We start from the raw sequence: 22,951 nt of genomic DNA, 5'->3' as shown, positions 1-22,951 counted from the left end.
GACCAATCTTGCCCGGACACCAAAATGAGTTTGACACCCCTGGTCTAAAGCATGTATGTGAATGTTTATGTAGGGTGACCATACGTCCTCTTTTACCCGGACATGTCCTCTTTTGGGGTGCTGTCCGGCCTGTCCGGGGGGGGTTTATAAAATCCTTCAAATGTCCGGTGTTTTGGGATTTATTTATTTTTTACAATGAAAGCGCTAACTATGGTACTTCCGTAACCCCGGTTTTGTAAATTGCGAACGAGTTGTTCACATTGTTAGTGTTGCCATGTCCGAATATTTACCGCAACTTCAAAAACAAAAATGTGCTTATTTTTCTGGCTTGTTTTGGAGGAATGTTTCCTTATTTCTCTCACGAGACTTGGCAACACAGCTGCTGGCAGGCTGGAGGCACACGTGACCAAACACACACACACACACACACACACACACACACACACACACACAGTCACACACACTCACACACACTCACACAGACACACACTGAACAGCATACATCGCGCTCAGCGCTGCCTGTCATTCATTGCTCCCCGACTGAGAAAAGTTACACAGACAGAGGCGGAGAAAATGCCGAAACGCAAATGCAACTTCACAGATGAAATGCGCAAAAAGTACCCGTGTTTTCGTCTGGGTCGTGACAAATGTGAAGCAGAGTGTACTGTTTGCAAAGCAGGAAATATGTCTCCGTGGCAAATAAAGGTTTGTCAGACCTGCAAGCCCATATTGCCACTTCAAAGCACAAGAAAGCTGTGCAAGGCTTTTGATTGATTGAAATTTTTATTAGGCATAAGAATGTAAAACAACACAGTTACATTTATAATGCTTTTGTCTAAAAGGTCCGGCCGTTGGGGTCTTTGAATTAATTTCATAGACATATATAGTAGCAACCAAACAGTTCAAAAATCAACATAAGAATACAGAGGAAAAAATATATACCACTATGTACAAAAAAGGCATGAGAAAATAAAAAATCACACCCTGTGTGAAGTGGGCGGTGTCTTGCTAGCTAATCACAATACTACACAATAGCTAATCATGTACAAAAAATAAATACATTTATTGAAACATATCTATCTAATCACAATACTGAATGGAGTCAACCAATCATGTACAAAAGATAAATACATTTATTGAAACACTCTTTATGATGGACGAAACCATAACTTAAAAAAAACAATTTTATGTTTTTTTTTAAGTTATGGTTTCTTATATAGGACTATGCACATGTGTCATGTGACCCTGGCCAATCACAGTCCTGAATAGATTGTAATTGGCCAATCACGGTGCAGGGTTAGGCGGAGTAGATTTTTGGCCAATCACAGCGCAGGATAATTGTACAAATTTCCAAACCTCACTTATAGGGGCGGTTTCACCGCCCAAAAATTATATACAAAAAAAGCATTAGAAAATAAAAAAAATCACACCCTGTGTGAAGTGGGCGGTGTATTCCTAGCTAACCACAATACTGAATGGAGTCAACCAATGATGTACAATGATATTTTCTGGAATTTTTCCTTCACCAGGTGCAAATGTAATTACATGAGATCCTATATGTTTTTTTTCATCATGAAATTTTGCCTGTATTCTACTTCCTCTTTTTCATCTTCATTTTCTACATTATTAGTGTCTGTTGTAATGTCATCAACAATAACATCAGCAATTTCATCTTCATTTACATAGAGCAGTTGTGAACCTGTTGGATCTGTATGTTTACACCCTTCTTTAAAGGTTAATGGATCTGTGTAGAATTGATAGTGAGGATTTCCAGTGTCTTTTAGAAATTGCATTGCTTTGAATAGCTGCTCAGGATTTATAGTTGTGTAGTGAACATAATTTTTGTATATCTTTTTACGTTTCAGCTTAACATCAATGGTAGTTATTCCTGCCTGAGATGGAGTTCTGGGAAGAGTGTGCAGAGTGTTCATTACATCATTGTCTTCTATGGGAATATTAATAAGTCTGTCTCGTGTAGCTGGCATTAATGAAGTGGGAAGTCTAAATATCTTTTGAAGCAAAATCTTTTTGGCAATAAGATTGTTTGCTAATTCTGTCAGCTGCAAATTTTTGGGTACAGAGGTTACTTTCAGACCATTAGCAGCAGACATAGGTGGCATTTCTCCCTTTGTAAGATATCTCTTACAGGTGTCACAAACATACCAGTTTAAAATAGAATCAATGTAAACACCGAACTTTGGATCCTTCAATTTGCTTTCAAATATTTCTTCAAATAATCTCTTATTTTTGTCATTGCATGCTTTCTCAATAGTGTTCAGGACATTGTCATCAATGATGGAAACTCCTTTGTCAAACATCATTTGTTCACAAGAGCAACATGGAAATATTGGACCATATTTGACAGTGGTTTTGAAGTTTTTTAGCCTCTGTTGTTGTGTAAGTCCTTTTGCCAAATCACCACTTCTAGGAAGACTCTTGCTTTTCTCAAACATCTTCCATTTACCGATTATCTTGGCTACTGTGTTCTCAGAAATCTTAACTGCAGCGGCAATTATTTTGTCATTTTGGCCAGATCTGTGTTTTGCCACAATTCTGTCTTTGAGCTCTTCTGCAATACCCTTTGATCTTACCATTATCATTTTATCCTTTTCCTTTTCCTTTTTTGGGTTCTTCTTTACGTTTCCCACCAAGTCTCGTCTCTTACATTTATGGATTATGTTGGTAACTGTATTCTTAGAAATCTTAGGTTTGCTTGAAATTCTTCTGTAACCTTGGACAGATCTGTGCTTTGTCACAATTCCATCTTTAACCTTTTCTGATATATGCTTTGATCTGAAAGAGCCACTTAACATCTTGACATCAATGATAGTTATTCCTGCCTGAGATGGAGTTCTCGGAAGAGTGTGCAGAGTGTTCATTACATCATTGTCTTCTATGGGAATATTAATAAGTCTGTCTCGTGTAGCTGGCATTAATGAAGTGGGAAGTCTAAATATCTTTTGAACCAAAATCTTTTTGGCAATAACATTGTTTGCATTCTTGATAGCATTCTTGCTTTTCTCAAACATCTTCCATTTACCGATTATCTTGGCTACTGTGTTCCAGGAAATCTTAACTGCAGCGGCAATTATTTTGTAAGTTTGGCCAGATCTGTGCTTTGCCACAATTCTGTCTTTGAGCTCTTCTGGAATACCCTTTGATCTTACCATTATCATTTTATCCTTTTGCTTTTCCTTTTTTGGGTTCTTCTTTACGTTTCTCACCAAGTCTCGTCTCCTACATTTATGGATTATGTTGGTAACTGTGTTCTTAGAAATCTTAGGTTTTCCTGAAATTCTTCTGTAACCTTGGACAGATCTATGCTTTGTCACAATTCCATCTTTAACCTTTTCTGATGTATGCTTTGATCTTAAAGAGCCACTTCTAGGAAGACTTTCTATTTTCTTCTCAATATCGGTTTTCCCTTTTCTCATTTCAGCCATAGTGATCTTTGACTTCTACTTTACTGTTCTCACGAAATAGACAGTATCTAAGTAATATACTACATCACAGTGGTTTTAGATTAGTTTCGTCATATGTATCACTAGCCAATCACAGCATGTGTCTTGCTAGCTAATCACAATACTGAATGGAGTCGATCAATCATGTACAAAAGATAAATACATTTATTGAAACACTCTTTATGATGGACAAAACCATAACTTAAAAAAAACAAATTTATGGGTTTTTTTAAGTTATGGTTGCTTATATAGGGCTATGCACATGTGTCATGTGACACTGGCCAATCACAGTCCTGAATAGATTGTGATTGGCCAATCACAGCGCAGGATAATTGTACAGATTTCCAAACCTCACTTTTAGGGGCGGTTTCACTGCCCGAGATATTTGTACATTTTTCCAAATCTCACTTATAGGGGCGGTTTCACCGCCCAAAAATATGTACAAAAAAAGGGGAGGGGGGGGGTCGTCTGTCTACAGGGAAACTGGTACTAGCTCCTCTTTAGGCCTCCAGAAAGATGAGTTTTTAGGGCTGTTTTGAATGGGCCCAGCGAACTGCATTTTTTGAGGGATGGGGTTAGACCAGGGGTGTCAAACTCATTTTGGGGTGAGGGCCAGATTGGTCAAATGGTGACTTGATGGGGGCCGGAACCAGTTGCGGACGCACATGCGCGCTCACACGCACTCAGACACTGTTACTAACTATGCATATCACTTTTTTTTTTAAATGTATTAAGAAGAATAGCTACTTTAATTATTGACATTAAAAACAAACAATGCAATTTGTAATAATAATAATAATAATAATAATAATAATAATAATAAACCATTTTAAGTAGAATAATTCAATTTGAAGTCAAACAATACCTGGTAATGTGTGTGGGTGGTTAAATAATTAGATTTATAGAACAATAGTGGTGTAAAGTAACTAATTACATTTACTCAAGTACTGTACCTAAAGATTTGCGGTATTTTTACTTTACTAGAGTATTTCCAGTACTTTTACTTCTACTCCACTACACCTGAGTCACTGCTATAACTACAGTATATCAAATTCTTGGCCGAAACCGAATACCGAATATAGGAAACACTTGGCCGAATGGCTGAAAATGATTATTTAAAAAAAATATATATACATTTTCTTAAATATTATTTTGTACCATTGCTGTCATGGCTATGCCTCTGTTGTAGAGCTACATGATTATGGCAACACTTATCATAACTATAATCCATAGATCAGTTATTTAAATTCCATTCCTTGGTGGCTGTGCTATAGAAGGAAAATTTGCCCATGTTTGTTTTATGGGTGGGTGGTACCAGATTGTTGTTTACGCTCCCTCTAGTTTTGTGACTGTGGGTGTCACTAACTTTTTTGAGGTAATTATACAGATATGCGGGTATAGGGGGCATTTCGGGCAAATCTGCATTTACAATTTTGAAGACCAGTCCCATTTTTTGTTGTTTAACCCTGTCTTCCACCCTGAGCCAGCCTAGGCTGGCAAAGTGAGTGGGAGAGAGGTGGGTCATGGGCCCCAGTCCGAGAAGTAGTCGAATCAGTTTGTTTTGGGAGGTTTGAAGCTTAGTCTTCAGTGACACTGAGGTGTTGGAGTACCAAGAGGAGCTAGCATAGTCAAAAAGGGGCTGAATCAGGGCCCCTGAGAGGGTCCTGAGTGCCTGAGGGTTGACAAAAGAGGGAACTCTGCCCATAAATCTGGTTCTCTGGTTTATTTCCTTTGATCACCTTTGTTGCCATGCTTTCACCTGTCAGGTATTTGTCAAGAATACATCCCAAATAGGTAATCTCTTCTTTGCTAGTGATGATTGTGTCATCGACTTTGACCTTGAAGTCATTTACCTTCATTTTACTGAGGGAATGTTTGGTCCCAAATAGGATGGATTCAGTTTTCCCAAGGTGTAGTGACAGTTTGTTATTGGTAAGCCAGGTACGGATTTTTGAGAGTTCAGAGATGAGAGCTTCCTCGACTTGCAACTTGTCCTCACCCGAGATCAGGAGTGCCGAGTCATCAGCGAACAGGAACAGTTTGCAGTTACATTCATGTCGTTAATGTATAGAATAAACAGTAACGGCCCTAGAATGCTGCCTTGAGGAACCCTGCAGCTCACCGGGAGGGATGAGGACATGGTTCCGTTGATGTCAACCACTTGTTCTCTACCCTCCAAGTAAGATCTCATCCAATTTAGTGATGTGCAATCAAAACCAATCGCCTTCAGCTTATCAAGTAGAATTTCGTGGTTTACAGTGTCAAACGCCTTTTGGAGGTCCAGCATGACCATGCCGCAGTATTTGCCCGAGTCTACCTCACGTTTGATGTAATCGGTCAAATACAGTAGGCATGTGTCAGTGGAGTGGGATGTTCTGAAGCCCGATTGGAATTCAAACAACAGTTTACGCTCGCTGAGGTAGCTGTTGATTTGTTCTTGGATTGATCGCTCTATAACCTTTGAGATGGAACAAAGGATGGAAACAGGCCTATAGTTGCCAGGATCTAGTTTGCTTCCTTTTTTATATAGAGGGATTACTCTTGCCAACTTGAATTCTTGTGGGACGTGACACTGACTGATGGATAAGTTTGTAATGTGGGCTACTATGGGAGCAATGGAGACCGCTGCGTCTCTGAGGAATCTGGTGGGGATGTTGTCAAGGCCGGTGGCCTTGTTTGGCTGTAGGGTACATTTCTGATCAAATTAGTAACTACGTTTCGTAGTTTTCTGCACTTTTCAAGTAGCTGCTCACTTTTGTTTTTCCTGAACTCGGAGAAGCTTTTGTTCCTGAGTTTGATGGCATTCAAAATGTCACCCTTCATCCAAGGTTCTGTGCTTGCTTTGACCCTCACCACCTTTGTGGGTGCGATGTTATCAAGTACACACAAAAAAGCTTTTTTGAAACAGGACCAGGACTCCTCCACAGAGGTGCAATTTAGGACATGGGACCAGTCCATTTTTTCAAGAGCTGTTGTTAGAAGATCACTTGAGTAGTGTTTCATAGACCTGCAGCTGATTGTCCTGTGACAATGAGCTCCAGGTCTGTGAATCTTCCGAGTGCAGAAAATGATATTGTGATCACTTAAGCTGCACTCAATCACACCACTCCTGGAAATTCTGGACCGGTCCGTCGTCAACACTAGGTCTATGATTGATTGAGAAGCAATGCCCACCCTTGTAAAATGCTTTATCAGCTGGGTAAAGCTGTGCAGGTCACAGAACTTTCTGAGGGACTTAAAGGTAGCTGAGTCACATTCCTTCAGGCGGTGGTCTGCTCGGGAACGCAGGTCTTGGAACCAGCACGGACGTTAACCGGGACAAATAATCCATCCTTGTTTCTCCAGCTCTTTGCTGGGGTTCGTTCTTATCAGGTGAGGTGGTCCGTTGCCAAACAAAGTTATTTGTCTGCATGTTGTGGACCGGGCTATGTCGGGCGCTTCCGTCGCGTGTGAAATCAGCTGTGATGTTGTTTTGGCCATTGAAGTTGTGATCATAGCGAGTCTCCGTGGTGCTCTTCACGGTCATTGGGCCGGGATTAGGATGTACATTTCCCGATAACAATAGACTCAACCAAATGATCTTTCTTACTGTAAGGCCGTCAAGCTGGCTTGGGGTTCTTCTCCGTGTTTGTACCGATTTACGCGCGTCGAAAACTTTAAAAAGTAACGTCGCTGCGTCTTGTGGTATATCTCCGTTTGCACTCGCTCTCCGTTGAAGCTGCACATTGTGGGATTCGATGAAAATTAATCCTTGCAATATAGCAGCGTAGCACAATACCAGGTAGTTGCTGGCTGTGATAATCCTCTTAAGGTGAAGATGTTGTTTTCGCCGCCGAAGAATAGAGCGCGGGTGGAATGCAGGAGAGCAGGAAAAGTGCGACTGTCCTCGTTGAAAGCCATCTCAGACTCCACCAGGGGGAGCCTGTGGAGGTGGAGGTGACGGAGAATGTGGAGGGAGACTTCTTCTGCCAAATTGACCGACTATAATAATGTATAATAATGGGGTACCTTACTTGTTCTAAGATAAGTCTAAGACTTGAGAGAGAGGTTATTTTATTTTGTTAAAAAGCTGAATGTTCATTCAGAACTTAACATGAAATATTATAGAGCATATTTGTATGAGAGTGATTATTTTGTTATCTACCTCTATTTTCTTTTTGTTTAAATGTTGAGGCATTATTTATATTTTTTACATTAGACATAGGAGACATTATTTTGAAGAATGAGCTATAACATTGAAGAACAGGCTACTTCTCTATTTTCTTTTGTTTATAATTAACAGGTTTTGAGGCATTTTTTACATTTTTACATTATAGACATGAGAGGTTATTTTGAATAATGGGGTACCTCACTTGTTCTAAGATAAGACTTGTTGAGAGAGAGATGTTATTTTATTTAGTTAAAAAGCTGAATTATTAAGCTGTGATTATTTTGTTATCTGAAACAAACAGAGGAGACATACTTTAAATAAATAAATACATTATTTATAAAGCAATATTTTACAGTACCTCAAAGAGGCCCAGAATTAACCGAATTAACCGAATTAAGGTACCAAAAAGAAAACCCAAAAGTTACAAATCCGGGGGGAAACCGCAAAAAAAATCGCGCACGGAACGCATGTGTCCTCTTTTTGGGAATTCAGAATATGTTCACCCTAGTTTATGTCCATTACTGTGTTGCCGTTAGTTGGGTTACATGGGTTACATGACTATTAGCCGTTAGCGTGTAGCTAACTTCGGCCCACGTAGCGGGCCGAACTTCTAGTTTTTAGTGGAGTTCTATCGACTGCAGGGCAGAAAAAGGAAAACAAGAGGTGTGTTTACGTTTCGTAGCTTGGTCTCCATCAGGCGCCTCTGATCCAGCAAGGCTCCTCTCCCTCCACTGTGGACCGGGGGAGGGGTCAACAGTGGGGCGGGTGGTGGTGGAGCAGGCCTCCTCCTCCTCGTGCCCAAGGGACGAAGAGGAGGAGGAGGAGATCTACCTCTGCTGGGGAGGCAACCATATATCTCAGGAGACCTTCTACCCCTGCAGGAAGACAGACAGACCCTGTCCTCCTGTTTCTGGCCACGTAACTTCTGCAACAGCCACCTGGCCCCCCTAACAGGACATACAGAATAAGAACCACAATAACAAGCGGGTCAGGAGATAATATGTTTAAAGGTTTCATGACATTCAGTTTTACCACACATTAAAAGTCTTTGTCTTGGTCCTTCAAACATGTATACAAAGTTTTAACAAAAAAAATCCACTCCAGTGAGCCATTGCAGGTGTTTTTCTCTCACATTTCTAAAGCCTTTTCAACTGCAATGAAATAATCAATCTTTGCCTGCGGGTGTCGCTGTTGAGGGATTTTGCCTGTCAATCATCGCCTCTGCTCCGCCCCCCCCCAAAGGAAAGGATAGGGGAGGGGCGAGGAGGAGAGTGGGCGGGATTAATGGCCTGTGACTTCACTGCCCAAGGGCCAAGCTCAGATTACTTTTCAGCCTTATTATTCAGAAAACCCCAGACCACAGAAAATCCACTGAATGTTCAAAGTTCAGATGGTCATAAAACCCCCAAAAAACATACAAATTAAAAAAGTGAAAATGAATGTCAGGGAACCTTTAATGTCCAAACTACGATAAAGATCTATCCAGACCGGAGCACCGTCTGCTTCAAATAACTTTACTGACATTGTCCTACTCGACAGCAGGATCTAAATGTCTCCGTGGAAGAGTAGCAGGCCGACTACCCCTAACCTCTGCAGGTGTGTTACGGCGCTCGGGTAGCGCAATGGTAAAGTATCTGCCCACCACCACGGCGAAGGTCGTGGGTTCAAATCCACAGTGGTGCATCGGGGCTTTGTTGAGCGTCTACAATCTACATGAACACTTTAAAAGCTGTGCGCATGAGTCATGACATCATCGTACCCGGAAGTAAGGCGGGAATGCCTACTGAGCGGCAAAAAACTACTTTCTGGCCTTGACAAGCCCATACATCCAAACAGAAAAGTCAGATTTGATTGTATAAAACAACATTAAACCCGCCAACATGGCAGCTGTACGGAAAGCTTCTGCAAAGTTTTTGTTTCATAAAAATCCACCGTAGACATGTTATGAGCTATACTTTATGTCAATAAATTCCGTGCAGGTGATCATTTTTCTAAGTGTCAGAGTTTGAAAGCGATCGTTTTCAATAACGCAACGTCCTGCTGCCTCCTGCATTATGTGACATTTAGAAACAGGTGGAAGGATCGTTGAGTGATTTCAAACGAGCGCTTCCAAACTCCAACGCTCCATGCTGCTCAATGTTGTGCCAAGTCTAATCTAAATGAGGGGGGGAGGGGGGGGGGGGGGGGCGTGTCCCGGTGGCAAAGTGACGCATGTGCATTCTCTCCATTGGCCCGTGCTCGCGCGGGATTGCTTGGATCGTTTGCGCCCTACAATTGTTCTCCCCAATCTGCCTGGGAGGGGGGTGGGGACTTTACACCTTATTGGGGAGCGGTGTACAACTTTCAGACTATCCCCACCCCCCCCTCCCTCCCTCCCTGCTGCAGGGGGGGGCGAGACGGGGAGACCGGCTCCACCACGGCATCCATCTTTGTTTACATGGAGTGGACATGTCACTTTGTCGCAATGTAATTAATTATAGGGCTCAGCAACCCAATAATGATGGTCTATTGGTGCTGTTTAGGCCCAAATAACATGTCGATTTTATGTTTTATATGTTTTAATTACATTTGGCCTGGATTTTTTTATATCTGGACTACTCTCACTGCCTGAGGACATCATTGCAGCAGAGCATACAGGTAAAGTGCCTAATGATTAATATGGCATAATCACTGAACAGTATTAGACCAAAGAAAGACTCGTCATATCATATTATTTAATTGTTATATTATTTGAAATAGATTTAGCTTAGTTTATGTAGCAGGACCTACCATGCTAATGACTATGCTAACGTCATAATAACAGGGGTTTTCAGGCTGAGTGGGGCATGAATAACATAATCACTGATCACTGTTATGCTCCAATTAGACCCGACGTTATATTTCATATTATTCTAAATATATTTAACTTATGTATTATGTAGCCGTTCAAGGAAGAACCATGCTAACGATGCTAGAGCTAGCGTGTTAGCATCACCATAGAGGTTTACTACAGGCTGAGTGGGGCATGAATAACATATTCACTGATCACTATATATGCTCATTAGATCCTGAGAAAGACTAGATTTTATATTTCATTAAGATTAAGATTTGTATGGTTACATTTGATGTAAAAACGATGTTGTTGCTGTTGTTGTTGTTGTTGTTGTTGTTAGTCATCCCCTGTAATGTATTACACTAGGGCAGGGGTCTTCAACAGGGGGTCCTCAGAGTTACTACAGGGGGGCCGCCAATGTTAGTGTTTTTTTTTTTACATTAACCACTGGAATCCTAGAATTCCTTTTCTGAGGGGAACATTAGCCAAAAATAGCCGATCTACAAGCTCATGTTGTGAGCTTGTAGATCGGCTATTTTTGGCAAAGAGGTTTGGTGTAGAGGGGAAAAGAGCAGATCAACTACACGTTTTCTAAGTATTGATGGTTTAAGTGGTTAACTGTCTGAAAATTCACATTAACATGAATCCAACACTGATGATATTGCTGTCAAGTCTATGAAGCTATCTATGAAATCTATGAAAAAGTTTAATCTGCGACACAATTGTATACAATGTGTAGTGGGGGTCCCTGCTTCATCTCTCTCCACACGTTTGATATTCAGGACAGTTCTTAATGTTTTCTGTTGATCTGGGAAGCTGCTAGCTTATATTCTCATTTATTTATTTAATATTTGACAGAGCATGATAGGAGACTCATCAATTAATTATTGTCAACAAGGCATTTGTAAGGACCCCAAATGTATTTTATTTTTAAATGGGGTCTGTGTTCTTAACAACAACAACACAACGTTGTAGACATGTCATATTCAATCATGACCTAAGATGTGTAAATGTGAAATTATATAGATCTACAAGCTTGCAGGTGCTATTTTTTATTTTTTTAAGAAAACTAATAAATATAATCTAATAATAAGTGAAATATTGTGAGCTTGTAGATCTGCCATTTTATTATAATAATAGTGGTCTAATGCATATCAAACTGGGGGTCCTTGAAATTAAAAGTTTTGAGAACCACTGTGATAGGGGATACTTTGTGTTCATATTTGAGACAGTTATTTATGCAAATATTCCAAACTTTCACTTTATATTTATTTTTAAATAGCCGATCTACAAGCTTGTAGATTGGCTTGTAATCAGCCGATTCGTGTTTTTACACCGGCTATTCAGCCCTTTTTTAATATTTTCTGTATTCACATGCAAGTAAGACATGGTGGTGTAACATGAAGCAAACAAAGCACTGGTAGTTAGTACTTCTAGCGTCTGCTGGATCCAGGGTGCAACTCCCTGCAGTGCTGTATACCCTGCTGAGTGTCTCACCTTTGTCCTGTTGTATGATTACATGAAATGTTATTAATGACTTAATGAGTTAACAAATTAACAATTTTACTGAAACTGTTGACAACTGTGTGTATTGGCTGTGTTCAGAATCAGATCAGCTCACCTGGCTGAAACCCACTTCTTATGTTTTCTTGTAATTACACGTTAATTAATTACACCTGTAGGCTACTACAACTTCACTGGAGATGCTGATGGTGCCATTTAGCCTTTTTGTTGTATTATAATATCTGAATGCACTCTTCACTCTTCATACATCAAGCGGATAGCTCTGTGATTACACCTTTAGCACATGGTTGCTTTAGTCTGCAACCACACTCACTGAATGGAGGGTTTACCCCTCCTCCTGCTCAGAGGTGTCAGACTGGATGGAAAATAGTTAAAATATACATGATTAGAACATGCTTAAACATTAGACAATTAAGGTCTAATATTGCTACAAATTGCTACAAAACCTGTATATCCAGTCGTTTTGGGGCACAAACAAGAAGTTGAAGGATAAAATCAAGTCTGATAATGATGTACCGTGCATGTTCACTTAAGACCATTTTTCAAATATAAATATTTTTTTAACATTTTGGAAAAATAGCCAATTTTACATCGAGGTGCCCAGATGTCCCTAGTGCCCACTATCCTGTATCCATCCAATGTAATTATGGTTTAGTCACAAGCTTTTGTTGGTTCAATATTTATAAAACCCACAGACACACTCTACAAGCTCATCCCGCTTCGCATCCCAACGCTTTGTGAGCTTGTAGATCGGCTATTTTTGCTACTTTAGTGTGACACTGTAGTATGAAGATTAAAAAATGAAAATACAAGAAGCAACTTGTAAAGCATTCCTTATGTCAGTATCAGTTCAAAACAGCAGCATCAGCCCAGTACCTCTGTTTGTTTATTGAACGGTCAAAGCTTAACACGTGTCAAGTCAGACGAACGTAAACCCTTGACTTCTGGTTGGTGGACTTCAAAATAAGAGCGCGTTGTCAAGTTATGGGAAAGTAAGTGTCTTCCTGTCTGTGGAATGTAAAATAAGAGCACTGTTGGCCTATATTGCGCTGTTTTCACTGTTGCTACACTTAAAAATATAAAATAACAAGTGTTAAGGTAGGGTAAGTGATTTTCTTTTGTTAAAATAAGTGTTAAATAGCTTTATATTCTGATAGTACTTATTGCTACAGAGTGTTTGTTCAGTAACATGAGTCTTCATGTCTCTCCAGCTCTTTATTAAACAGAAAATGCCTTTTCAGGTCAGGATACCAATTTTATCAAATCAGGACAGAGAACTTAGACAGGATACAGATTAAACAAGTGAAATTGGAAGTGATGACACAAAGAAATGTGCATGTAAATTTGGAACTGGAACACTATAAAAATTAAGCTGATAAATGGGTACTCTCCTGATTGGCTGAAATGGTGTCACCTACCTGGAGATGTATTTTCTGTCTATCAAAGAGCTGGAGAGACAGAGAGACCCCTGTTACTGAACAAACACTCTAGAGTCTATAGCAATGAGTACTATCAGAATATAGAGCTTTAACCCATAACAAAAACCTTTTTGTTTTTACCAAAACATATCACTTACCCTACCTTTAACCCATAGTCATATTCATAGCTATCATAGCTATTTAGATATTTGTCATAAATATTGAGGTATGACATTTTTTATCGTGCAGCCAGCCCCATAATTCGCAAGTAGAAAGTAAATAATAAGTGTTTAATTGAACGGTAATTAAATTGAACCTATCATTTTGTAAAGGACGATTTACTTTTTGGGCAAGACCTGTGGGCAAGTAGAAAATGGCCTATACTTGCCCGACGGGCAAGTGCCTCTGAGACCTTAGTGTCAACCCCTGATGTACCATGCCGCACATCCTTACATGCAATTATCAGTTCATAATTACATTGCCTTTTTAAAACATATTAAATTATAACTGATATAACAGCTCCTCCCTCCCCAACATGGAAAGCCTTCAGGTGGGCAGAATGGAGAATTGAGTTTAATACCCCTTTTTTACTGCAGTGTGGTGCCTAGTTCTCCAGGTCTTTAGATGTCATGTAATAATGTTCTAGGAGTTTAACTTGTTAAATTTGACTCTGGATCTAAACACTGCCTAACATGGAACTGGAGACAGGAAAGCTAGCAGCAGTAGGTAGAGAAACAACACTAACCAAACTAATACAAAAAGTAGTTCAAATGCAAAGGTAGGGGAACAATGCCTTGTGTTGTGGCGCGTTGCTTGTGAGTGCCTATTTTAATATTTTTAGTGTACAAAGGAAAACAGGAGGGGGCCTAGTATAGAGTCCTGGGGACTATAGTCAACAAAATATATATGGTTTTAGTGGGTAACCACTTCAACCTAATATACTTAGTTGACAGGGTCCCCAAGGAGTGCATTATTAACTTACAGTATGGATCTTCTATTCTGCTGAATGTTTGCCTAGGTCACATGGGGTCATTGGGGGAGACACCAAGCTAGATGACTCATCTAATACCCAAGACCAATCAGCAGTGGTCAGGGAGGGGCTACATGGGGGAATTGGGAATTGGCATCACAACAAGACTTCAGCCTACACATTCCACCACTAGCGTCCAGGAGAATTACCCTCCCATACGCCCCATCGCCGGCTCTACGTCCTCCCGCTGGGGGCTCCTTACTGTTATGTGAGTCAGTAGGATACAACAGAAGTGAAAACATTTTGATTGAAAATCTAATCAAATCTGCACGATGATGCTGAATACTGACCTCCGCTGGCATTTGTACTTCACTGCCTTTTTTACATCAACTCTTGCTTCAATCTCCTTCGTCAGATCAGCGCCCGGGCTGCTGGCGTCACAACCAACGTGAGACACATGTCTGACCACGAGAGAGAGAGAGAGAGAGAGAGAGAGAGAGAGAGAGAGATTTTGTTTTTACAGTCAATACATTGACAAGTCCTTACAGGTCCATTTGGTTCCATTTGTGCACTTTACTGTGTATGAGAGAGATCATCGGAAGAATTAATGAAGAATATCGTTGGCGTTAACGTACTGAAACCCACTGGGTGCTCCGATGTCTGCTTTGGTCAGCTTTGAAGCCTTCTTTTTCTCGTCTTTCTTCTTGTCTTCCTTTTTTTCTTTTTTTGCTGTCGGCAGCAGATAAAGCCATTCAAATAAGCACCAGCTTTTCCAGCTGCAGTATTAACAGTGACCAACACATTAATGCATTACTAATAATAATCATATTATTGGTTCAGTAAGAATATTTTGATGCCAATACTTTTGTACTACTCAAGTAAAATGTTTAATACAGACCGTTTATTTGTAACAGGGTATCTCTACAGTGTGGTATTGCAATTCTTTACTTCAGAATGCACAGTACAATGGAATTATCAGGATAGTGCAGAAAGTCAGAAGACTTAATGCCATTGCAAAATGAATAAAAGCAGACATAAGTAAAGTATCTAGCTGATAATACATTGTACAATACATTAAATTGTGCCCCCCAAATATAACTGTAATAATATCATTCAAGCAACAAAAACAGTCATAAAATCAATGTACAAGAATTACAGACTTATTTCTGGCTGTGTTTGCCCACTGCCAGCGATTTTCGTTTTTTTTTTCAACAGGTCACAGAAAATGTATATCCATTATGATCGCTCGTCTGACCGTTTGTAAACACACACAGTATCAGTGTGCGTCGCCCAGAGAAAAAACAATCCAACCACCCCTTGGCTTGTTTCAGCATGTCTTGAGAAATGCAGGGCAAAAAAAGTCAACTCAAGATACAGCTGTTTTCATGAAAACGCTAAAAAGGAAGTGGACGGAGGCGGAAATCTTCGGGTGACGTTATTTCTGGATCCGTGTGAGTAGAAAGTAAAAGTAGTCACTCGGGTGATAGAGAACAGCGCAATCTTTTATAAAACCACTAAAAAACTAAAAGTCATCATAAGTTGTCCTTGGCAGTGTGACCGTTTGGACGATGTCTCATCATAATTTGTCCTTGGCAGTGAATGAGTTAATACATAAAACACACAATACCAGCCATACAAACAGTCTAATCCTAACCAGGGGCCCCTTGCTCTATTCCAATTTGCCCATGCTTCTTCAATAGGTTTTTAAGACTGTTCAAAGAGTTAACACATTCGGTGCCCGAATTTTATAATAACAGATTACATTGAGTGCCAGAAATCTCACTGTTGCGCTGCGCTGTTTAAAGCTGTAGACTCCACGACGAGCAATCCATGAAAAACAATGCATGCGTGTGCATGGTGCGCGATGGTCCTGGCTAACGCCTGGAACGATAACATCTCTCACGCGAGTCACAATGGCGGAGCGATCGTGCATCCAAAATGACTCGTTTTCCCCACCAGAAAAAGTTTCAGAGCTAGTTTGTTTGCAAGGAGATAGAACGGAAGCGGATGGGGAGCCATGTTTTTTGGCACAGTGATCCATCTGTCCCTTCCTTCTCAGAATCACCATGGGTGATTCCAGAGCTGCGCTAGCCCCTCCCGTGTGGAAAAAAACACTTTTTGCAAAACCGTAGATTTACGGTTTTGGCACCCAATGTGTTTTAACAGGCTAATGAAGCTAACACAAGATGTATCACTAGATCGAGGCTAGGTTAATTGGAGAAAGACAATTCCATTATTTCTGTTGAGGAAAAACGAAACAAAAACAATAGGTTCTAGAGGAATGGCAGAACTTAGGTAAGAACTTAGGCAAAACAAAGTTCTTACTGGTAGCTCCCCAGGAGAACATTCCTTTCGTCTTCATCGTTTTGGTAACATCATGACTCATCATTCCTCTCGTGTTCATCAGCAGTAGCTCATCTTCCCACAAGTCAGGGTTAAAATAAGCCCCACTTTTACCAGCTGCAACATTAAAGAGATGAACACATTAATGCATATATATTGTAAGTCGCTTTGGATAAAAGCGTCTGCGAAATGACTGTAATGTAATGTAATGTAACTGTGCCCCCCTGTGTGGGCAGAACTCTGCTGGGTAAAGCTGAAAACTGAAATTCCCTCGAGGTATGTGATAGGTATAAATAATATAAATAAATACATGTATTATCTATCTCTCTGTTTCACGTGATGTGCCACATTCACTGTGCCAGATGCAACTATGCAGCCCTAATGGCTATTTATGTTAAACTAGTCCATACCCGTGGGGTAAGTTGGGCGAAGCACGTTCTGTGTGCAACAGTGTAACGCAGTGGGGCTGTAGATTCGACGCATGCGCAGTTTGATCATTCGTCACATAGCTCGCGCGGCCATCCCACTGCTGGGCAGCCGTAACCATGGCGACATTGTTTGACACAAAAACGCCAATTAACAGCTGAGATTTGGTGAAATCGAAAAACGGGCTTCGCAGTTCCGTGCAGATGGTAATGGTCAATGGCTGTGTGCAAATTCAGATCAACTGCTCCAGCCACTGAGGAGAACCGGGCAGACAGTTTTGGCCTCACCACCGACCACCCACCACAGAGGTTTGTCAAATTATAGGAGGATGTATGTATACCACATCCCTATTCTTGGCATGTGAACATTGTTTACCTTGCGTCTGAGAGTTGAGAAATCAATCAATCAATCAATCTAATAAACATCATTGTCTATCTGTGCATGCATGCATATTACACACCTTATACATTGGCTTTGTAGTGAATGTCTTTCTGTCGTCAGCAGTGGTGGAAATGGCGTTGCACACTTGGGAACGGCGTTCCCATAGCAACCGTTGCGGGGGAACGGTGTGAACACGTGTGGTGTGGGAACGCTCTTCAGAGTCTCCCTCAGTGTCCAACTTTTTTATTTATTTTTTTTATAATCGCTTATGAGGTTTAGCACTGTTTTCCTAAATCGTCCATAAGTCTTACGGCACTTGAATGCATCACTCCAGGCATGCGCGTCAATCCCGGGGGGGACGGGGGGGTTTTGTCCCCCCCTAGCTTCAGATTGGACCCCCCCAAGTCAGATTGGACCCCCCCCCCCCCCCAAGTAATTTAGGATAATTAAAAAAATACTTTTTTAATTTAAGTTAATAGAATCCGAACCCGCTTTTGAAATCATGACATGCACTAATAAACACTAATTTATCCCCCCCCCCCCCCCCCCCCCGTGTAAATCCCAAAATGGTTTGGTCCGTTAATGCATGGACTCTCTCGGTTATACACCGTTGTATGGAGAAGTATAATTCTCGGTTATACACCGTTGTGTGGAGAAGTATAACTCTCGGTTAGACACCGTTGTAGTTTCAACTAGGCTACCTGGCTACTTCTATTTCCAGTAGTATGTATCAAAATAAAACGTATGTGGAATTATAACATTACAGGTATAGATTAAAAAAAAAATCTTATTTTGAAATGTGCATCATTTTAAAAGGAAACAGATTTCCACGAAGGCCCCTTGATGACGTGCGTCAAGCCTACGTTCTCCGTTCTCCCATCAGTAGCTGTAGTATACAACCCTCGTAGACGTATTTATGATTCTGACGTTTTCAATCTACGAGAGTTGTAGGGTGCACTTCCCATAGTGACCTGGACTTTCTGCACTATGCCCCGTAGACACTCCAAACATTATTATTATTTGAAAACTTTAATTCCGGACTTTTACTTATAACAGAGTATTTTTTACATTGCAGTACTGATACTTTCACTTAAGAAAAAACATTTGTGTACCTTTTCCACCACTGCGGTTAGGGTTACCAGAAGTGCTCGGCTCCTCCTTCTCCTCAGACTTTTCTTCCTTGTCACTCATTGTTTCTCACTTTGAAAGGAATAAATTGCCTGTTGAAGGTGAAAATAAGGATGATTTGCAACTCAAATCATCTTGTGACAATGAAACACTACAACGTCAAAGTTATTTTGGGGTTTCACTGAAATATTAATTAATCATTTTATTAACACGTCGAGTGCCAGAGGTTTTTTACAACAGGGTACATCCAGTGCCAGTGTTTAAGGGTCCTAGGATCATTCCTAAGCGTTAGAGCGCTCCTTGTGGAGAAAAAAAGAAAGAAAAAACTAACATTCTCGTTTATGGCACTCAATGTGTTAATAAATATTATAGAACGACATCAAACTATTAAGCACAAAAAGTTGGATTAAATATACAACTGAAACCATCACACTATATCCAGCCCCAGAGGGCTTACATAATAAATATTCGAAAAATTAGAGAAACACAAACTCCAATATTGACTCAATGGATCAATACAAGGAAACATAAAAGAACATACAATATTGAACTCCAGCTGAACTCCAGATAAGGACGAAGTGGATGTGTCAAGTGGACAACATTTCTTTTTTTTGTTACAGACATCAAAAAAATAACATTTCACAAATAGATGTTAATAATGAGTGTAGTCAGAAAATATAGATTCCACCTACATTGATCAAGTCATTGATAATATATTCTTACCTTTCAGTGAAAACTATCGGTGTATATGATGGGGAAACACTATGACAGTTACATGAGGAAGTGGTCTGGATTTTACTGCGCTTTTGCACAAGGCTCCACCCCCTTGGATGTAAGCATGTTGCATGTTGGTTCCTCATGCTTTGACCTCAGCCCTGTCATTATGCAACAATACAAAGACCTTATTAATGGTGTGTATGAAAGGACACACACATGTTCAATATCACAACATATACTCTAGAGTAAATAGCATTACTTTACTGGAGCGTGAGTAAATAGCAGATCTAAAAGCTCATAGCTCAAGCTCATGAGCTTGTAGATCTGCTATTTACTCTTGACACACATTTCGACTTCCTATCAAAAGGTACCTCAGCAATGCCTGGTGACTGATAGCAAACCCAATGTATCACAGAGTAATCTATGTAATCCAGAACATAACCCCCTCCCCCCACCCAAAAAAAACAAACTCCAAAAAGACAAATACTAATGAAAATTGCAGAACCACATGCAGCCATGGTTGGCTGTGGTGCCAGGTGGTTGGCTGTGGTCCTGCGGTGCCAGGTCTTGGTTCTGGCACCCACAGCCTGATGTGGTAGGTGCAAAAATAATAATATTTGAACTGGGGACCCCCCACCCTGACAAGTAGGCTACTTGGAATTGTAGGAGTTGAGGCATTACATTTAGTTTGACCGGTTTCACAGATATTGTGAAAATAGCCGAACTATACAATGCCTCGCTTGTGAGCTTGTAGATCGGCTATTTTCTTTTTAAAATCGTATTCAGTGTAACGTTAGTTCATGTAGACACGGAAGGCAGATGTTTATATACTTCATTCACACTCCCCGGACCCCCCCATTCGCTAACAACCTTATACAGTTGTACTCCTTTAAGGCATACGTTCAACCCCTTGTCATTCTCATTTGCTACAAGCTAACTCACTCACGCCCTCATACCCACAGTGCATCTCAGGCGGTTCATTTAAGCAGCCTCTGTTCTCTGTTCATTCTACGTGCTTGGCTGTCAGTGCCGGTTGTACAGCTGTAGGTTTTCAAATTCCCTCCACCTCCCCGGCCTCCTCCCTGTGGCTTTTAGTTACGGGGCCAGAGCTGAGCTCTGGACCTGTTTTAAGATTGGCAGTATTCTGTTTCTGCCACTTTTCGCAGTTCTGGCTGAACCGTGCTGTCGCTTTTTTACGAAACTCGGCCATATGGTAGATGGTCATGAAAAACTATCAAGAAATAATTCTCACAATCTTTCGTCAAAAGGTGGCGCTATAGCAAAATGCCAACTTTGAACAGGTACAACTCATGCCCTGTTTGACCTATAGCCATGAAACTTGGATACACATATGCGTCTCTTCATGCTGAACAACTTTCACCCTCTGACTTTTGACCTATGACCTTTACATCTCCCACCATCTCCTCCTGGGATTTTTGAGTAATCTGCACGAAACGTTTTACACATGAACTTTGGACCTATGCCGACAAACTGGTGCAAAAGATTTTCCATAAGTGAAAAAATTAAGCTTTAATGAGCCAATGAATATTGCAGTTTTATGACAATTATTCATCTGCCCCTAACACATACATGCAGACTCACATGTCTTTGAAACTTTGGGGTAATGTTGTGGGTCATTCCAAATATTACTGAAACCAATCTTACTCCAATTGGTCAAAGGGGGGCGCTATAGCGATTTTTTGAAAATGCAAACTTTAAACAGGCAAATGTCATGCCTCGTTTGGCCGACAGCCATTAAACCTGCTTACACATGTGCCTTGACTCATGAGGAACACATGTATCAAGTTGACCAGTAAGCTCCGCCCTTAGATTGTCCGCAATTTTGAGCAGTTTGAAAAACATTTAAACCCAGGATTTTTCAGCTATTTGCGTGAAACTGTATCATCTCTCTGATCTCTTTTTTCACAAACCGTGTCTGTTGGTCCAATGGCTTCTCCCTTAAGCGAGTGCCTCACGACCGCAAGGTTGCCGGTTCAAGCCCAACATGACTGTATCAATGAATACATGTGCAAACGGTAAAGATAACATGAAATGCTTATTTGAGAGGGTATGTTTTTGCAATGTATGACATACTTCATTCTGAAAATAGCCGATCTACAATCTCAAAACTTTTCAGATAGCAACGTGTTTCTGAGCTTGTAGATCGGCTGGTTTCACTGGTTCACTTTTATCTTCAACAAACAACCTCAGCCTAGACAAAGCTATAGCACTATAGGTAGTGTTGCAGCCTGTCAATCCGAAGGTTGAGAGTTCGATTCCTGTTAATGGCAATAGGTTGAGACGTCCAATCAATCCATTCTGCTTCCATCTTTCTCTCTCTTCAATCTATTATATTTCCATGTCTCTCTCTCTTCAATCTATTCCGTTTCCATGTCTCTCTCTCCGCCCTTAGATTGTCCGCAATTTTGAGCCGTTTGAAAAACATTTAAACCCAGGATTTTTCAGTTATTTGCGTGAAATGGTATCATCTGTTTGACCTCCGTTTTCACTGGACCAGGTCTGTTGGTCCAATGGCTTCCTGCTTAAGTGAATGTTTCACAACATCAAGGTTGCCGGTTCAAGCCTCACTTGGTGGAGACTTCATTTAAAGTGCATTGCAAACAACAAGACTGTATTAATGAATACATATGCAATTGATAAAGATAACATGAAATGCTTATCTGAGAAGGTATGTTTTTGCAATGTATGACATACTTCATTCTGAAAATAGCCGATCTACAATCTCAAAACTTTTCAGATAGCAACGTGTTTCTGAGCTTGTAGATCGGCTGCTTTCACTGGTTCAGTTTTATCTTTAACAGACAACCTCAGCCTGGACAAAGCTATAGCACTATAGGTAATGTTGCAGCCTGCCAATCCGAAGGTTGAGGGTTCGATTCCTGTTAATGGCAATAGGTTGAGATGTCCAATAAATCCATTCTGCTTCCATCTCTCTCTCTCTCTTCAATCTATTATGTTTCCATGTCTCTCTCTCTCTTCAATCTATTCTGTTTCCATGTCTCTCTCTCTCTCTCTTCAATCTATTCCGTTTCCATGTCTCTCTCTTCAATCTATTCCGTTTCCATGTGTCTCTCTCTCTCTCTCTCTCTCTCTCTCTCTCTCTCTCTCTCTCTCTCTCTCTCTCTCTCTCTCTCTCTCTTGAGGGGCGGCCATAGCTGAGTGGTTAGGGAGCCAGTTGCCCCAGGTACGATTCCAGGCCAGGCCAGCAAATGAAATTTGTCCCTGAGCAAGACTCTTAACCCCTAATTGCTCACAGGCCCTCATTGGAAACAAGATCCATACTTTCAGAAATAAGGGATAAAATAGGAGATCGGAAAATGCTTTATCACCTCATCATATCTTTCAGTAACACAATTAACAAAAAGTACATAAACTTAATCACTCGCAGTGGGGGGAAAAAAAGGTAGTGACTTAAAAATTAAAACGTCCACCATGGCACAAAAAAAGTTATACAAATTGCCAGTACAAAATGTAATTTCAATACAAATGGTATTATTTTGACTTGGTCCAAACAAGAGTAAAATATGCTACAATGTAATAATTCTAGCTGTATCAAAATCTTACAAGGACAATAAAGGTTATACAATGTTAGCTAGAAGC

At 40.5% G+C, this 22,951-nt stretch overlaps 1 protein-coding gene across 1 annotated transcript in view; it reads right to left on the bottom strand.

The window, feature by feature from the left end:
• The window catches only part of LOC308086874 (uncharacterized protein), a 58,200-nt gene extending 38,798 nt beyond the window's left edge, over positions 1–19,402 (bottom strand). The window contains exons 1-6 of the mRNA XM_080430518.1: positions 19,337–19,402; positions 18,598–18,705; positions 16,661–16,795; positions 14,971–15,064; positions 14,686–14,796; positions 8,285–8,558 (exon numbers count right to left, since the gene is read on the bottom strand). Coding sequence (XP_080286644.1) covers positions 8,285–8,558; positions 14,686–14,796; positions 14,971–15,064; positions 16,661–16,795; positions 18,598–18,676 — 693 coding nt within the window. The 5' untranslated portion in view covers positions 18,677–18,705; positions 19,337–19,402. The remainder of the gene's footprint in view (positions 1–8,284; positions 8,559–14,685; positions 14,797–14,970; positions 15,065–16,660; positions 16,796–18,597; positions 18,706–19,336) is intronic.
• Positions 19,403–22,951: the final 3,549 nt, after the last annotated feature.

Source organism: Gymnoscopelus braueri (genome assembly GCF_963280865.1).
Source record: "Gymnoscopelus braueri genome assembly, chromosome: 6".
Classification (NCBI taxonomy): Eukaryota; Metazoa; Chordata; class Actinopteri; order Myctophiformes; family Myctophidae; genus Gymnoscopelus; species Gymnoscopelus braueri.
Note: the sequence above shows the minus strand (reverse complement) of the source record. Positions and strands in the feature narration are given on the sequence as shown.